The 17,443-nt window shown below is 42.1% G+C and overlaps 2 protein-coding genes across 3 annotated transcripts in view; one reads left to right on the plus strand and one right to left on the minus strand.

Annotated features, from left to right (window-relative positions):
* The window catches only part of ARHGAP22 (Rho GTPase activating protein 22), a 171,064-nt gene extending 165,522 nt beyond the window's left edge, over positions 1–5,542 (minus strand). The window contains exon 1 of the mRNA XM_085324804.1: positions 5,395–5,542. Within this exon, the coding sequence (XP_085180930.1) occupies positions 5,395–5,542 (148 nt within the window). The remainder of the gene's footprint in view (positions 1–5,394) is intronic.
* Positions 5,543–14,986: 9,444 nt separating this feature from the next.
* WDFY4 (WDFY family member 4) overlaps positions 14,987–17,443 on the plus strand; it is a 142,009-nt gene continuing 139,552 nt past the window's right edge. For both annotated transcript variants that reach the window (XM_085324754.1, XM_085324753.1), the window contains exon 1: positions 14,987–15,247. In XM_085324754.1, coding sequence (XP_085180880.1) covers positions 14,987–15,247 — 261 coding nt within the window. The remainder of the gene's footprint in view (positions 15,248–17,443) is intronic.

The following is a 17,443-nucleotide window of genomic DNA, read 5'->3' on the forward strand; positions in this document are numbered from 1 at the left end:
TGCCTGTCTATTTTCTGCAGCTATACCTGCTGGTCTAGTGAAATGCTACCTTTCTCTCTGAAAAGAAATGTTACCTTTCTCTCATTGCTTTGTCAGACCATCACATGCATAACAGACTGCCCCCCCCCCCCCCAAAAAAAAAAATTATCAAGGAAATGGCTGAGGGCCTTTCCTTCTCCACTGCCTCCCTCAAATGGATGCTGTGTCTCTTGGAAATTCTCTATATGACACATTCTGAATTTCCCTGAGTTTGACTCCTGATTTCAATACAGAAAAGCACTTCAGCAACTACTTTCCACAAATAATGAGAATAGTGTTTCTGAAACCAGTGAGATGACTCATGCCTAACATCAAAACACATGGTTACTGTAGTACTTCACACTGGATTTTGAGGTTCCATGCTTTGCGTGCGCAATACAAACTTCTGAGTCAAAGGAAGCTATGTGACTAAATCCCAGTTAGATACCCTGTCCAGCCCAGGTGTTTGATTCCAGTTGTATTGTCTGTGTGGTTTTGCCTCCGGTTATATGTTGCAGACTGTTATATGAGCAGACTGCTAGCATCAGCCTGCTCTCTATCAGATCTTTCAAAAAACTTGTCTGGTGAGGTGCTTGGATATTTGTGGACAGTCTGGAGAGACCACTGATCTTTTCCCTTTGTTTCCCATCCCTTCCCCTCTCCTCCCCCAAACATTCCCTGCACCTTTGAGAACTGTGACTGCAATGCACCTGTAAGCAGCTGTAGGCAATCAGTTATTCTTTGTGCCATCCATGGGCCTAGAAGCAATGAGATTCTTGATTCAGAGAGGAGATACAGAAATGCATTATTTAAAATTTAAATGTCATCTCTGCAGAATGGATTATTTTCCTTTTCTTTTAGCGGCAGGAGCCAAAGAGCAGCACATGCATATTTTAGACACTAGGGACCGAGACTGGCATCCTCAGGAACATCTCTTCTGCTGTCTCAGGGAAAAATATAGTCATTTCTGCAGATCTGATTCAAAATGAAACTAGGGTAAAAACTGGAGGATGGGTGAAAAATGAAGTGAGCCAAAAATTTCAACAGTATTGTAATTTTAACACAGAGTTTTTTCAAGTCTTTTTAAGAGAAGAGAAAAGAATGCAATTAAAATAGTCTTAATTACTAATGAATTGTTTATTTAGTAATCACTGGACTTGGGTCTTGGAGGCCTGAGTAATATCCCTGGCTTTGTCACTGGCTGGTGCTGTGGCCTTGGGCAAGTCACTTCAATATGTGATGTCACTGTTTCCCAGCCTGCAAAATGGAGATAGTAATACTGATCTTCCAGATAAACGGAAGAAAAATATTTTATAAGATGGCTGTTCAGCACAAGGAGTTTTACTTAGTAAACAAGAATGTGGCCTGAAAATGTTTTTTGATCAAAATATAATTGATATTGTCAATTAAAAAACAAATACTTCATCATATTTTTCATTATTTTCATGGAAAAAAATCATTTTGGGGTCATAGCCTTTTAAAATCAGCACTCTGTCAGAGCAGACAAAATCCTGACAAATGGTCTTAAAATTCTGGTAATCAACATTTCTTTCATTCCCATTTCTTGAGATGACAAATACTTCCTCTCCCTACACTAGTAAACGGAGCAGACCTATTTGGAATATTCAGCTGTGTATTATATGAATGTCTTCTCTAATACAATCTCCCGTGGAGGTTGTCCGTGTTTACCAAATCACAGCTGCTGCAGTGTTACAAGACTGCAAAGATACTGCATTTAAAAGTCAGAAATATTACCTCACAAAAATATATGGCTCTAAATCATTAGGTGGACAGCTCCTGAGTTTGGGTTACTGCAGGGAATTTACTGCTTGGGAGAGAAATAACATACACTGCGGAACTCTATTACTCAGTTTACAGAGACAGAACTGAACTCTTCAGTTTTGTGAATAGGTTTTTCTGATAAAACAAACATATAACCTCCAAAAAATATCATTATGGGTTAGCTTCCACAAAATGACATTTGACTCAAAATATTGTCGTATTTAGCCTTTTCTTTTAATTTTTGCTTATTGTTTAAATGAAAAATGCTTCCTCAAAGCAAAATGTCAACTAGTTTCATTTTGAAAATACTGAAGAAATTTTATTTTAAGTCTTCTGTTTTTTTCTCCCTCAAACTATTTGCCGAAACTGATAAAATTTTAAAGTAGCTTGCTTCCCTACTAAGCTCTATTTTCATCTACACTTTATCTGCTCTGTTCCATGCTGGCATCTTTTTTTGACCTGTGCCCATGATGTGGGATGGTTAGAACAGAACAACATTTCCCGAGCGGCTTCTCTGCTGGGTGCCCGGCTGAAATCTGTTAGTGCTAGAGGCTTTGGCTGGTGCTGGAAAATGGAATCTTAAAAAAGCTCAAAGCACGGAAAGTAATAAGCCAGGAAAGGAAAAACATTGTGTTTTATACTATGATGTGCTCTCCTGTCTCGCTATTTAAGATGGGCTGAGGAAAAGTGATAGAAGCAGCATTTATGATATGGAAATAAACTGCCTTGCTGCAGCCGTGCACAACTTCCACTGCTTTTGGAAGTCCCTGTGCCGCACTGTCGCCTCGCGGCACCCGGAGCTGCTCGGAACGGACCTTGCTGATGTTACCTCCGAGACCCACGGGCCAGGTCGTGTCTAGCTGGGCAGGGTGCTGAAAGGCTGTAAAATAGAGCTGGGTCTTTATGTCTGTATAGACAAAATAGCTGAGAAAGGAAGAACTCTGAGTATCTCTTGCAAGAACGCCCGTATGGGAGAAAGGCAAGCTTTCTGAATTTGCCTTTATTATCTCTTCTCATTTTGGCTCAGAAAATAAGAAATAAAAATGGAGTTAAAAAGATTAATGAAAATGGGAAAGGATAAGCTCTTAAATAGAAATAAAAATACCACTAGAACCTGGCCTACAGACCATGTTACTTATTTAATTACCCTAATCATCTGTGCATTTAGGATGGCTTTTAAGAACGAGCCCATCTCTGAGCTGTTCGTCCAATTGTGTAAAATAAAACCACGGGACAGACTTTGAAATTTGCATTGCTGTTGGTTGCTCTGCTGATGTTTGCAGCACAGGTTCTGAGATTAATTTGTTACTATAAAGTTTGTACAAAGGAGACATAAACCCTGTGGATTACATACTGAATATATTTTTGTCCCAGATTTTTACAAGGTACACCCATAATACCTTTTGCTTTGTTCAAGTCAGAAGCAGCTGTACATCCCTCAGTATTATGTAGTGACTGGGGCACTGAGCTAGGAAAAAAATTAAGTTACACCTCATGACTGGTGTTTGCCTGTTTTTCTGCAGCTTAACAACTCTTATTACTGCATAAGCCTCCTTAGACTTCCATGTGAGGCCTGCCACTTACATTCCTTCACTCAGAGAGGCAAATCTTCTGGGAAGAGAAGACCCCAGAGCCCCAGTGTATGGACTGGCACCCTGCTACACAGCCTTCCAGAAGGAATCTGCTGAACTGTCAGCTCTGAGCCACTGCCCCACAGCCTTGGGAAGGTATCACAGCAAAAGGGATTCCCATCTGGCAAATAGCTGCTGAGGAGCCTGTTGCATTTCCCTCTTGTAGTGAACTTCTCTGCGAGGTAACTATTGCATTCTGTCACCAGTTCCTCCTTTACTCCATGTGGTAGCAGCCTCTCCTGCAAAGCTGCATATTCAAAGTCTGCTGTGTACAGTGAAATAATATACCAAATGACCGTGCAGTTAAAGACTGATACCTGACTTTGCTTCTCTAACAATGTATTTCTACCTGTTTAGCAGTAGGGTTTAATTCCATCTGTAGTATTATGTCTCTGCTGAGCAGTAGTAACTTTGTGAATCCTTATAGGCCAAGTTCTTAGCAGAAAAGAAACCAGTAATGCAGAATCTGACTATAAATTAGGTACACTTACCAGCCTAGAACAGAGCCATCTGAGCATCCTAAAAGCAGTCCTTCCTCAGGAAAAGAGGAACATAGATGAGACTAGTTCAGAGAGCTAGAAGACTAGCAGAAAAGCTAGGTTTAGGCAAGAATAGGGTGGGACAGCTCGTTAAGTGCAATTATTAGCTCTGGAAAGTACCTGAGTGGTTATCGCTGTGGGAAAGCAGCCTGGACACACACAGTCTCACTGGGAGTGCAGCTTACAGGAGTTCAAGGTTGGGAGCAGGAGTTTATAAATAGAAGTGGAACTTGGAAAAGGGAGGGGGGGAAGTAGTAGAGGAGAAGCCAGAGATGGAAAAAAGATTGCTCTCACACTTGTGTTGCAAGAATTGTGCTTAATTTGTTTAACTTGAACTTCAGGATTCCTCCAAGAAGATGATACTTGGCTGTGCAAGCTACTGAATGTCCTTGTAGGGAGCAAAGAGGGGCGTTAAAAAGGGATAAGGGCTGATTTCTGAAACTTTAAAAAAAGTGTGTTCAGTTCTATCTTTCTAATTGTATTTTGTAAACATTTTGCTGGAGGACTTCTGTATTGGGATCCTTTCATTACACCTAACTCAAACTCATGAAAACAATTCATTGCTGTGTGTCCAGCAGTAGAAAGGTAACCTAAGGTGTGTGTGTTGNGGGGGGGGGGAGGAAGGGAAATAGTATGCTATTGTATCTTGCATTTGCATTTTGCCATCCTCAGTCTCATCAGGCTAACATGCCTTCCACTTGGAAGGCCAGTGTTGAATCAAGCTGCCTAAAAATTTTCGAGCACTTTTCCAGTCAGTAGGTGGTATTTAATGAAAATAACTTCCCCAGAAGAGCTTTCTGATTCTCTGACTCTTTTGTTTCTCTTTTGGAGACAAAAGAGGAAAGAGATATTGCACTAAGATCAAAATGTTTGATTCTGCTACTTTAAAGAGAGAATATTTTATCCTTTGTTCCAAAACAAATTGTAAATGTATGGGGTTTTTTTAATCATTTGGCATTGTTTGACTAACTCAGGAATAATTTTGGTGGTATTTAGTTATGCACAGCACTAAAAATTAGTTGATTAAAATTGTTTAGAGTTTCTCTGTGATTTTATATATATATATATACATATATGTATACATATACACACACACACATATATATATGCTGTTTTTCTTCCTCCCCTCCTTCCTACTGCTGACTACTTCTAAAAGATACGCAAAAGGTAACAGAAAACAGGTTTAGCAGCAGTGGCCTGAGCTACATAAGGGTTCACAGGAAACTACTTTACGATTGCATGGATCGGAAAAGGCTGAAAACCAGCGCTCTGGCCTGACATCCTTAATACCAAGGCGCTTGGGTTTACTCTTGTTCGTTCTTGCTTAAGGTGAAGCATAGGTTATGGGGCAAAGCCCATTTTAACTTGCAGGATTTTTGAAGATAGAGGGGCTTTTGTTCTAACTTCTAATGAAACACTTTTACCTGAGGGGAATCTGGTGCGATGGGGATTGCGCGTGTCGGAGGGCGGCTGATGGGGTGCCTGGGGAAGCGCCCCGCTCCTGCTCCAGCACTTCAGCCCTGTCCCGGTGGGGGCAGGCAGCTGCTGCCCACGGGCATGGGGCACGGCCATGGCGTGGGAAGTGCTGGCTGGGTCGCAGCACGGCCCGGCGCAAGAGGCCCGTGGCGTGAGGGCAGAGCAGCGGGGCTGCAGCTTGGTGGCCCTTTGCTTGGGGACCCCTTTTGTTTCAGGTGAGTCACTTTTTCAAAGAGGTTTGCTGTTGAGGGGAACTTCTCTTTCCGTGCGTATTTCAAAAGCTTGCTGAGAAAATGTTGGTGACTGAAAACGATAGTGAAGCAGGTGGTTTAAGTTTTTGCATTGCCTGCCTACAGTCTCACTATCACTTCCCCCATTGAAAAGGCAGAGGGGGGTTGAAACGGAACAACTTCCCCTTGTTCTGTTAAATAAATGAAAAGTGATTCAATGTCCAGTTCTTCTTTTTAGGAGAGAAAGTAGCTGGATTGTAACAGGAAAAGCCAGGACTAAAAAACCGCAGCTGGCTCAACGTTTGGATGCTTTGCAATGCTGAATGGGACTTGTGTTTACCTTTCTTTTTTCTTCTCTAGATCAAACATTATGAATGCACATTGCAAAATGTATTGCCTGGGCAATGACAGCTGTCTTTTCTTTCCTGTGTTGACTTGCTGGAGGGACGAGCACAGCCTCCTCTTCATGAACTTCCATCCCACCTTGTGTTTGCAGTTCTGCTGCACTATTAGCTTCTTGGGCAGCAACAGCTGTGCAGCAAGTGCCAGAGGATGTATTTGCTCTGGGTATAGCTAGTCAGCCCACTTGATAAATCTAATGAAACTGAAATGTACTGCAAGTTATTGGATTTCAGGAAAAATCTGCAGTGGTTGAAAGCCTCGAGCTGGAGAAGTGCCAAGGCTTCTAGCTGTCCAGGACCACTAAGATACCATGGTATGGGTGATACTGCTACTGTAGAGGTGTGAAACAGATTTTTTTTTTCACTTATATGTAGAAGTTGGAGTGACAAAGAGACAGAAATTTAATTAAAATGGATATAAAGCACATTATTTGAGCCTGTAAGACAGGTGGACCTTGTGGTTATCTCTAGCTCCTAGCCTCAGGCAGCCCAGTGTTGCTTAGTTGTGACTGCTAAGCTGTCTGAGCCTGGGAGGAAGGAGCTAGCTGTGCTAGGATCAGAGCCAGGGAGAAATTTATTTTCTTTTGTTTTTTTTCTAGTCATATTGGTTACTAAAGTACTTTGCTGTGAAAGACCTGCTTTCTAGTGTAGTGAACAGCCTGAGGACACCTTCAAAGCTAGTTTAGTGAAGTGTGGCCACACTGGATTATACAAGCTTTGGTGCTTGTATCTGGGGAGGGGTTATCTAGAGTGACTTTCTTGACAGTGCTGGGAGGGATGTGCCGAACTTCTTGAAAAGGAAGGCCACTTTTGCTGTCCATCCCTGAAAGTGTACTAATTCTGGGTCAGATTGGATGAACATTGCTCTGAGAAACTAGAAGCAATGGAAATGGCTACAGAGCTTCAGGACTACCCCTCTCCCTCCAGGCCTGCCTGTTAACACTGACTCTAGAGCTGGCAGTTCTCTGCATACCCTATGTTCAGCCCAATAGTGAGTGTGTTATGCACTAGTTATAACTAGTTATAACTAGGAGTATAACAGTATATAAAAGGACTATCAGGGGTTAGAGCAGGGTGGAAGGTCAAGATTGCTCATTTCAATCCTTGTACCTGCTTCGTAGTTGGGGCCTGAGGCTGTCAGCCCCTTTGCTGCTTCTGTTGAAGGCTGAATGGCACCACAGTCAGACTTGATACCATCTGTGAGTGTCTGGGGTACTTTGGGCAGCTTCAGTGGGAAGTCCTGTCTTCACTAGGCCATATAGGATCTATTTAAAATGCAGTTTGTAGCTGGTGTTGGTAGAGCTAGCTCCTGCGTCCCGGAGGTTATTAGCATAATTCCTAGAAATCTCAACCAAGAGGAGGGTTCCCTTGAACTAGGTACCCTATGTGTATGTAATGGTGTAGGAGACATGCTTTTATCTGCAAGACTGGAGGAAAAAAAGACTAAGAAAAGGCAGGATTGTTCTCCCCATTTTTGTAAGTGGAGGTGTGGTGCAAAGGGCTATTAAATAAATGTCCCAAACTGACAAAAGGAGCTGTAGCAGAGCCTCCCACTGCATTAGCTATTAGCTTTTCTTTAGCCCTTGTGTTATTTTTACTACAGATAATTTGGTTAAAGCTGTTTTGCTTCAGTGAAGCGAAGATGAAGTGGGAGCGGGGTAAAGCTCTGGTCTTTCAGCCCCAACAGGAGTAAGAGCAGAATGAAAAAGAAAAGTTACATAGTCTGCAGAATGAGTTCAAAGTCTGCTTGTGACTGTGGGAATCCTGACAGCATGCAGTGTGTGTTTGGGGTGGGGGGGCTCCACCTGGACAGGAGAAGGCTCCTGGGAAATAAACCTCTGATCAAACAGCATGTAGGGGTGGCAGCAGTTGACCTTCTGTTTTGTGGTTTTAAGCTGACACTAAAAAGGGGGAATGGAACAGCAGTAGTTAATGTTTAGGCTTCTTTTTGAGCTAGGAAAGGGAAAACAATGATGTTCTCTCTGGAATAGTATTGATACGCTCTTCTGCATCTCTGTGCTTCTGTCATACATCCTACCACTGTGGTTTTGGCAAGATTGAGCCTGGGAGAGTCTCGGCTAGTATTTGAATAGCCTAAGGCAAAAAAGTAGTAGGTATGTTGGAACAGCCTTTTGCAGGCAGCATGAGCTTGCTCTCCACGTTCTCAGTTGCTGTCCAGAGGTCTTGTAGCAGCACTGAGCTCAGCCAAGAGTGAAGCTCTCGTCTGAGAGGCCTCAGTGTCATGTTCACCGGAGCCACTGCACGTGTGCCTGGCTTGGAGTGTCGGCTTGTCTCTGCTTGAAAAGTACTGTGCAGATATACTTAGTTTAGCTAATATTCTCCAAATCCTGGACAACCTGAGGCTGCTGTCTGTACAGCCTGGAGTACAGTGTTTTTCCTCATGATCAAAGAGATGCATTTCTGTTTTTTTCCAAAGTTATAGAGCTGCATAGTTCCTTGTATAATCTGCGTAAGGACAAGCCTGTGATTTTGCTGTTCACTTTATCATTGATTTTCCTTTTGGGAAATACATTTTTTGCAGTCACAAATAAGAGCAATCCCCTGAGAATGTTGTGTGCTGCATTGAGAAAGGTCCCTGAGGTGTATAGGCAATCATTTTCCTGTCTTTCTCTTAACCTCAGTCCAACAGTGAAATCCGTTCCTTGGAAACTTGCTTCTTTTACCTATGGAAGCATCAGGAGCATCCAGTCTGAATACTGCCCTAGTTTAGCTGGAAGGGAAAGTTTTTTTTTTTTAATTATTATTTTTGTTTGTTTGTTCTCTCTCTCTCTCGAATACTTTGTCAGGCATTTGAGTTGAGTAAATGTTAACAGAAAGCAGATGGCTTTAAATATTTAGAATAAAATCCCTTTAGGTTGCAGTCACTGTAACAGTATAGTCCCACTAATTCTCAAGGTCACTGTAAAATTCTCTGGGAGAAGCAGTTTAGGAAACACCTGAATTTCCTGTCTAGAAATGCTTAATCCTCACCTCTGCTTCAAAACCGATCATAAAGCCTTTCAGAAGTGTGTCATTAGAAAGAATAAAAAAAGCAAACGGCCAGAGAAGTCGTCTTTCCCCAGCCCCCTAGTTAATTTAGGCTCCCTTATGGTGTCAGTGGAGCGTGCCGTGCCTGCCTGCCTCTTGATCCCTGAGCAGCTGCCTCAGCCGTTTCAACAGGGAGGCCAAGGACTCACCATTCACCTCAGTGTTTGCATGTGTTTAGTTCAAGAACACTGCGTTTGGGGAAGGTACTTGAGGTGTTGCCTGTTCTGTGTGCACAGACTGCACAGAGAACATGAGCTTTGAGGTGGTGAATTCCTCCAGTAATTTGGTACACTCTGAATTCAAAAAAAGAAAAAAGGCACCTTTTCTTTGTGAGTGTGATGCAAAGGAATCTACTTAGTTTCTCTTGACCCAGGGAGAGGCATGCCCTGCCCACCAGCTTCACGCATCAGCTGAACTGCTCTGAGTACTTGGCAGGACCTGAACATGTGGTTCATTTGCTCTTCTCCACTTCTGCTTTCTTCAGGAAGTAAGTGCAGCAGCTCATCAAGTGATTCACAGTGGAAAGTTTAAAGAGCAGAGTGGGAGCTGCTGGGTGCACCAAGATGCCTAGTAAGACAGAAGCAATAAAGCCAGTTTCTCTGGACGTGGTTATTGCCTGCAACAGGAGCTGCTGAAACTAGGAGCACAGGTATGAAAGCAAGAGGGAGGAAGTGTTGAATTGTACAAGGAAGCTGCAGGTATTATCCTGCAATTGGTTTCTTGTGACAAAATCATTTTCAAACAGCAAAGATTTCAGTGAATGCTTGTCCCAAACTATGCCATAGAGAGGAAGAAGAAGCAGGGGTTTGCCTGGATCCTTTGTTTTAGAGATGATGATAGAATTGCAGGTCTAAGGGGTACATCTATTGCTACTGGAGATTTGTTTGATTTGGTGTAAGTGCGTGCCCTTGTCTCATAAGCCTTTGTTTGGGGACAATTAGAACTGTCAAGGTCTTGTTCCTTTGTGGTTATTTGTTACAACTGTGTTGTCCATGGCTAACTGGACATATTCTGTTTGGTTTTGACCTGAGGGTGTTATTTTACACCTCAAAAACAAGTCCAATATCTGTTTTTCTTGGCTACAGTAAGGGCGCATGCAGTGTAAATAGAGTGGAAATTGTTCCCCATTAGCTATTTAGAAGTTATTTTTTAAAACGGACAAAATGAAAATTGAGTGCACAAGAAAGAGGATGATTCAGTTTTATCACTGCTTTTGGACTGCATGGAAAATTCTTCAAACAAAGGTAAAAAGAAATGCAGCTAAGTGTTTGAGACTAAATTAATGATTTGCCAGGTCTTGCTTTGCCTTGTCCAACTGAGTTTTACTCAAAATGAAAATATGCTTGAACAAATTAAGCCCAACTGTGAGTTAATGCAACTCCTCTGAACTCCTCTGGTAGTAATGGTGTCCTACCTCCTTGTAACAACCTGGAACAGAGTAGTTAACGTTTCTGAAAAATGGCTTATGTCCTACTGAACTGAGATTTGTTCTTTGAACAGTACTCAACCCTCTCTAAGTGTTAAGTCTTTTAAAACTTCCCTGCTTTTGCACTTTGTCAGTGCTTGGTTCAAGGCTCTTGTATAGAGTGCTGTGCCAGAATTTGGGAAGAGATAGTCCCTTCCCCAAAGAAATTACACTCAAATAGATCTGGCAAGAATAAGTAGGGAGTTGAATTTTATAACTTTTTTTTTTTTAATTCATTGAAGTCCTTACATTTGGGAAGATAAATAGTGTGATGTCGAAGTGTAAATCTTTTTGGTGTCTTTTTTAGGCTTACTTCATGAAATAGTATCTCAAGTTTGATCATTAAGCATAGGACTGTAAGGCGCAAATAATATATAAAAAGCAGGGGGAGCTTGGGGGAGAAGGACAAAGGTGATTAGGAAAGACAAAGACTGAAAAGAGTAAGTGGATAGGGCCTGGCGCAGTGTTGTTTCTCAGGTGCTATCATTGCCACCTATGAGCACAGAACGGTATGAGCCACAAGGAGAGAGAGACAAACTGAAAGGCTGAAGTGGAGGAGAACCAGAGTTACTAGGAAGAAACTGATTCTAGAAAAAAAACCCAGGAGATTCTGTGGAGTGCTTTTATCAGTTATGACATTGGATAGCTTTCCTTGGGAGATGGTGGAGTCCCTGTCGCTCCACTCATCTAAAAAGATCGACTGGCATGACTGTTTAGAGAACTGACTTAGCTTGGCTGCCAAGGAGGGGAAGGAAGTACAAGGAGGCATCACCCAATGAATTTTGGGATGATGTGAACCAGTTTCTGACAGTTATTAGAGTGTTGGGGTATAGATTACCGTTTTTTTCCAGGGGCTTACTAAAAGGACTAAAATGCAAAATTTGCTGTCAGACTTCATTTTGTTTCAATCAACCATCTTGCTCTGAGACCCTTCCCTAGTAACAAACAATTTTAACACATAAATGAATTTCTTGATGTTGGTGCAAATTGGGATTTTGTAGCTGGAATGGATGGGATCAGTCTCTGGACTGCTGAAGAAGTTAATCCTAAGTAAATACAATTAATTCTTGATTAAAAATGAGTAATTAAAAAATAAATCATGCTTTTTCAGCCAGTAAGCACCCCGCCTGTGCTCCTGTGAGCTTTGGTCAGGCCAGCTTTCCCTTTTGTCTTACCAGTCTGAAAAGGCCTAGCCATGTTGTAGTGTGATTTCACACAGACTTCATTTAGAACAAAAGGGAAGATACATGAGTAAGTTCCACTTCCTCTTTGTTAACTGATACCACTTTTCGAACGATAGCATTCAGTTTATTTGATATATTTTCACTAATAAGTCTTTTTATTAGTTAGACTTTTTGCATCATTCTGATATTTATAACTTACCAGAACTGAAACAAGCCTTTAATTTACCCTATAGATCAGGACAAGTGGTGGGATGTGATAGGGAGCCAACAGATTAGACATTTCCAAAATATCTAAGCTATCCTTAATACCAAAATCTCAGATCCTGGGTCTATGACGTGCTGATTGGTCCAGGAGAGTAATTATCCTCCAAGAGGAATAGAAAGTACAAAGGATTTTAAAGGCTAAATGAAACTGTAAATGCAAGAAAAAGCCATTAGGCAAAGGAATATTTAAAGCAGATAGTGCAAATGCAGAGAACAGATTAATGTTTGGGTCTGATATTTAGTCTAATATGCCTCGTGTAGTCCAGACTGTTGGAGTAAATAGTGAAATAGATTTTAAGAAATTTGAGTGTACGTGGAAGTCTTTAATCTCCAGATGTACTTGAAAGGAAAGTGAAGATTACATAGTCTATTACAATTAAGTCTCCATTAATGAATTTTTGTGTGTATGTGTATACCTGGCTTTAATAGTTTCTGTGGAGAGGGGAAGATAAGACAATGCTGTCTGTAGTAACTCATTACATAGCTTCATATCCTGAGAATTTGTTGAGTAACCAGCCTTGCTGTACCTTAGCTGTGTAACCAGTAAGAAAGGCCTACTAAGTAAATCATGAATAGAAGACAAAATTGATAAACACATTTGCCTGTCTTCAAGCAGTGCCACTGATTGCTCAGCTGCTGGTTTTGAAAACTGTAAATACTTCTGTTAATATCTCTATGCCTCAGTTTCCCCATCTGTAAAATGTCTGCTTCTGCAAAGAATGTTGAGATTCTTACACGAATGATCAATCTTACACGATTCTTACACGAATGAACACGAATCTAGGAATTGGGTAGGAGTGTGGGTTACTTGTTAAAATAGAGGTTCACCAAGTCAGATCTTAAAAAGGAAGAAATACTGACATTTTATGCTCTTCCTGATAGCATTGATTTAGGCTTAGCAGAGTAGCTTCCAAAATGAGAGGGTTCCTCCAGGAGCAGCATGCCATTTGGGTTTTGACAGCAGCCTCCTAAAAAATAGTGACTCTGAACTATACTCTTACTGACTTCCATAAAATATTACCCAGGCTTTCCCAGTATAATGTACAGCTTGGTGATGACTCAAGTGGGCTAATGTCCTGTACCATGGCTAAGTATAGCGTATGACAAACATCCCTCCCACACAGTCATGAGGAACAGAGTCTTCCTGTTTACTTCACGGAGGCACGGTCATCATACTACTTCTGCCCACGAGGCTTTGTTGTTTTCCTCAATTATCTGTTAAAACAACAGCAGCCACCTTGAGGTGGGCAGCTCTGGACTGGCACTCCTAGAGTCTGATCAGAATCTTCTCTATCTCCTAATGATGAGTGGAGTATGGACTATGGTAGAGTAAGTTCCCATCCACTGGTGTGTGGAGGATCAGCATTCACATCCAGGGTAGATGTCTGCTGGGACTGTCTGTTCACTGCAGGTATTTTGGTGTGCAGTGCTAAGGTGGTGTCATCCTCTTCACTTCAGAGCTGCTGCTTGAATGTGGAAGTGAAATTGGTTCATCTGGCATATAATGGGCAGAGTGCAAGCAGTAAGCAAGCTGCATAGCTGATGGATGGTGAAGGCAGAGAATCCCAAATGTACTATTGTTGGCTTGTAATTCCCAAACCTGGATGTGTGTATTGATGTAGGAGGACTGACTTGTCTGAATTACACTGCTTTTTGGCATTTTTATTGATACACTAAAATGGTGAGCAAGGAGCACTGTAGGGAAAGAGGAATACTGTTGCTTTTGTGTTTTGAGGGAAGTGTAATGATGAAGGTTCTTTTAGGTTCTTAGAAGACAATAAATTGGTCGAGTAAAGCAGTGAGCTGTGTTCAGCTTGGTAACAATACCCCAGCTGCCTGCCTATGCTGTGATAGTTTCTAGAGGTCATATCCCTGAATTTTGAGTAGTCAGACTGTGTCCTAGACACTAAACAGCATATGGCTGATTTTGTTGGAGACTGGGAAACTGGAAAAGCTCAATTTCTACTGATTTAAGTGGTGTGATTGTGTAGGCTCTGAGTAGCAAAGTGAGGCCACAGAGGGCTGGCTATGGCAGAGGAGTAGAGTTGCTGTGGTACCGAGCTGAGTCAATGACCTTCCAGAAGACTGTGGATTCAGGACTGAGAACTAGATGAGAAGACATGAGGTGGAAATGAGGATACTAGAAAGATTCCTCCACCTGTAATACAAGGTGGTCCCATAGTAAGTTTGATATTGATGGAAATCAGGCTGCTAAAAGCACCTTGGTCCTTTACGAAAGCATATTCAACTCAGTTTACAGAATGAACAAAACAGGTAGCGTTGTAGTGAAAGTACTTACCTTTTGAATAGAGCTGTGCAGGACAGAAGAGCTGAGTGTTGCTACCAATCTGGGCCAGCACATCCAAGCCAAGGTGGAATCCTTTGCTTGTCCTCACAGCTTCCATTCCAGCCAACATCTCCAGCCAGTGCTTGCTCCCTGCTCCAGGTCCCTTGTGTGAGAGACACGCAGCTTAGTTTGGCACCCATAATTAACAAAATGTGTAACCTTGCTCCTGAATAGTGCTGTTCTGTTGCAAATCTAATGTTGGTCATAATTACAATTTCTGTTTTACAGTAGGGGAGACTGAGATATGGAGAGAGTATCTGGCTTAGCGGTAAAGATGGGGCTAGAACCCAATTTTTCTACCTTGGTTTATCAATTTGTCCTACCAAAGGCCAGATGAGTTGTGTAGCATATACAGGCACATCTCGTGGGAAAGAGAGCCTTCATGTGATTGCAAGTGTAGTGATGCTCTTGCTCAGGAACAGAGTGCTTAGCCATTAGAAGCAGAGGAAGAAATAGTAGCTGCCAGCATTTCTGTGCTTCTAAACTCCCCAGCTCCAATGCTCAAGGCTGTCAGTGCCTTGTTTCGTGGCACAATGAGATGATGGGGGGTGATGCTACCAATAAATAATGCAGTATTTTTTAACTTGAAGTGTGTTTCAGCATGGACAAAGCAGCAGAACTCATGCAGCAGCTTGAGGATTCACCTGCCAAAGCACAACAGCAAGAGCAAAGCTCTGATGAGGGAGGCAAAGCAGAAGTGCCAGGACGGGATGCTGGCAGCGAGGACAGGCTGCCCCAGAGCCATACCCTCCAGTGGGAGACTTTAGTGAGACAATTTGTGGAGTATGAACAGGTGGCTCCGTTTCTCATCCCAGAGGAGCAAAAGAGAAGGCTGCTGGACTTTCTCCCCCTCTTTTTAAAGGTTTGTTTTCCTCCTTATTGCATTTGGTGTGGATGCTGATGACATGCTTGAATTTGTTATATGCATTGTGTGGCCACCCTAACAGCCAGTGATGTTAATTGGTGTATAATCTCTGTCTAGGAAATAAGCCTTTTTTCTTTTTTTCTTTTTTTTCCATTGGGAGGCTGGGGAAATGCAGTTTCTTGTCTGTCTTTCATCTAACTAACTTGTTAGCATGACAAAAGTGTGTGAGAGAGCACTGCTTTATTTATGTGACTGGCTAAATTCTACTCTTGGAGTCAAGGAATATGTTTATGAAACAGGTATGTTTAAAAGATAGTACTATGTGAAAAGGTTACTCCATGTGTATCTTGGTTTATTACTGGGGACAATTTCAGCCTGAGATAACAGTTGTGGCATGCAGCCAGGTAAGGAAAATGCAGGCACGCCTGCCAGGCTCTACCTGGAATTTTGGGGATAATGATAGTGCTGATGTCTAATTGTAATGTTTGAGAGAATTTCTGTTGCAGATGGGAAAACCGTGGCATGAGAAAAGGAAGGTCATAGCATGGATCAGGGACACAGCTGGGATTAATAGTTAACAGGCTGCCCCACCTATTTGATTCCCTAGAGCTCCCATGAGCCAAATATTTGTGAGATGGACACACTGAAATGTGGTCCTGGAAGAATCTTTTTGGAAGTGGGAATCTTTAGCATTGCTAGTATTTGCTCAAGTGTGTGTAAAGTGCAGGGAGCTCTGCACGAGGGCGGAGCACAGTAGTGTGAGAGCCTAGTGAGAGGAGCAGAAAACCTGGCTTATATACTTAGGCCATGTCCTAGCACAAAGAATGATTTTTCTCCTGAATTAGCCAGGGTATATATGGGCTGTGGAATTTGAGTCTGTATTTTTATACTCTCTCACTATGTGTGTATTTCAGAAAGAAAATAAAAGGTTATTTTTGGTGAAGCCATGTTTTAGTGATGGTGCATTTCAACCATTTGTATGTGTGTGTTTTCACTGCTCTTGTGTGACCAAATTCAGACCTACGTGTTCCCCACCTATCTAGGTCATTTTCTAAAGAGAATTTAGTGGGAGGCGGGAAAGCTGTTAATGACATGGTCACTTCATCTTTGTGGGAACGCTGGGACACTTTGAGAGGGACATTTTGAAATGTGTGTGCAGGGAAATCGCTGTCCTCATCGCTATGAAATCTTGGTGTTCATGATAGTAAAGAAATAAAGTCTGTAGAGTAAAGAATATTTCACTCAGCTGGATGAAGCATGAACCTGTGAGGTTAGTGATCTTGGTGCAGAGTAGGACTATGAAATGGCTGTAGATGCCGGGGCCAGTCAATGGCACTGAAAGAGGTCTCCCTTTCGTGTCTGTGTGATACAAACAGATTAAGCGCGGATTGAGTGGATAGGACCTGGTGACATCTGCAGCAAAGACTTTGTAATATCTGAGCACAAACTTACCCTGGCCAAAGGTAGTGCAGACAAAATGAACAGAACAGGCTGCAAAAGTGCTGCAAAAGAGATCAAGTGAAAAGGCCACTTCTGGTCTGAGACTAAGACACTGTACAGACATTTTATACAATGACTGGGAAAAAAGCTTCTATTTTCACTGCTTCCCCTTTGCTTCTGAATTTGTTTGCATAGAATTGTGCCCCTCCTGAACCAAAGCCCAGCTTGAACAGAAGTGTTGCTTTCCACCTAGGTGCCTGTGTCACTGAAAACAAATCTCTCTCTCCTTGCATATGACACTACAAATTCTGGGACAGACTTGGCTTTTCAGAGCTTACCACCGCTTTATCAGCTCACAAAAATCCTGGCTTTGCAGAGGGCAGCATTTCTTTCTCAGTCTGTGAAGACTGCTCTTCAAAGTTAGATCAGATCACTAATACTGTTACAGTTCTCAGTAGAGAGGCACCTTCTTATTCCATGAATCTACTTTTTAAATAGCTCACTGCAAATATTACAGATCTTTCCCAGACACAGCATAGCAGTGAAATGCAGCCCTTTTGCTTGGAGCATCTGTTACTCCTTTCTTAGAACTAAGTTTTCAGAACCCCTGTCTTCTTTCTTCCTTTGAGCTGCATAGGGAATACACATCCTTAATCCTTTGAGGGTATAGATTCACTCAAAGAAAATAGCTTTACTGAAGAAGATAGTTTCTCCAAACTGCCCTTTCCTCTGTGAGCAATGTTCTCTGGGTTT

The sequence above is a fragment of the Rhea americana genome, unplaced genomic scaffold (genome assembly GCF_003343005.1).
Source record: "Rhea americana isolate MKP2758 unplaced genomic scaffold, rheAme1 scaffold_93, whole genome shotgun sequence".
NCBI lineage: Eukaryota > Metazoa > Chordata > Aves > Rheiformes > Rheidae > Rhea > Rhea americana.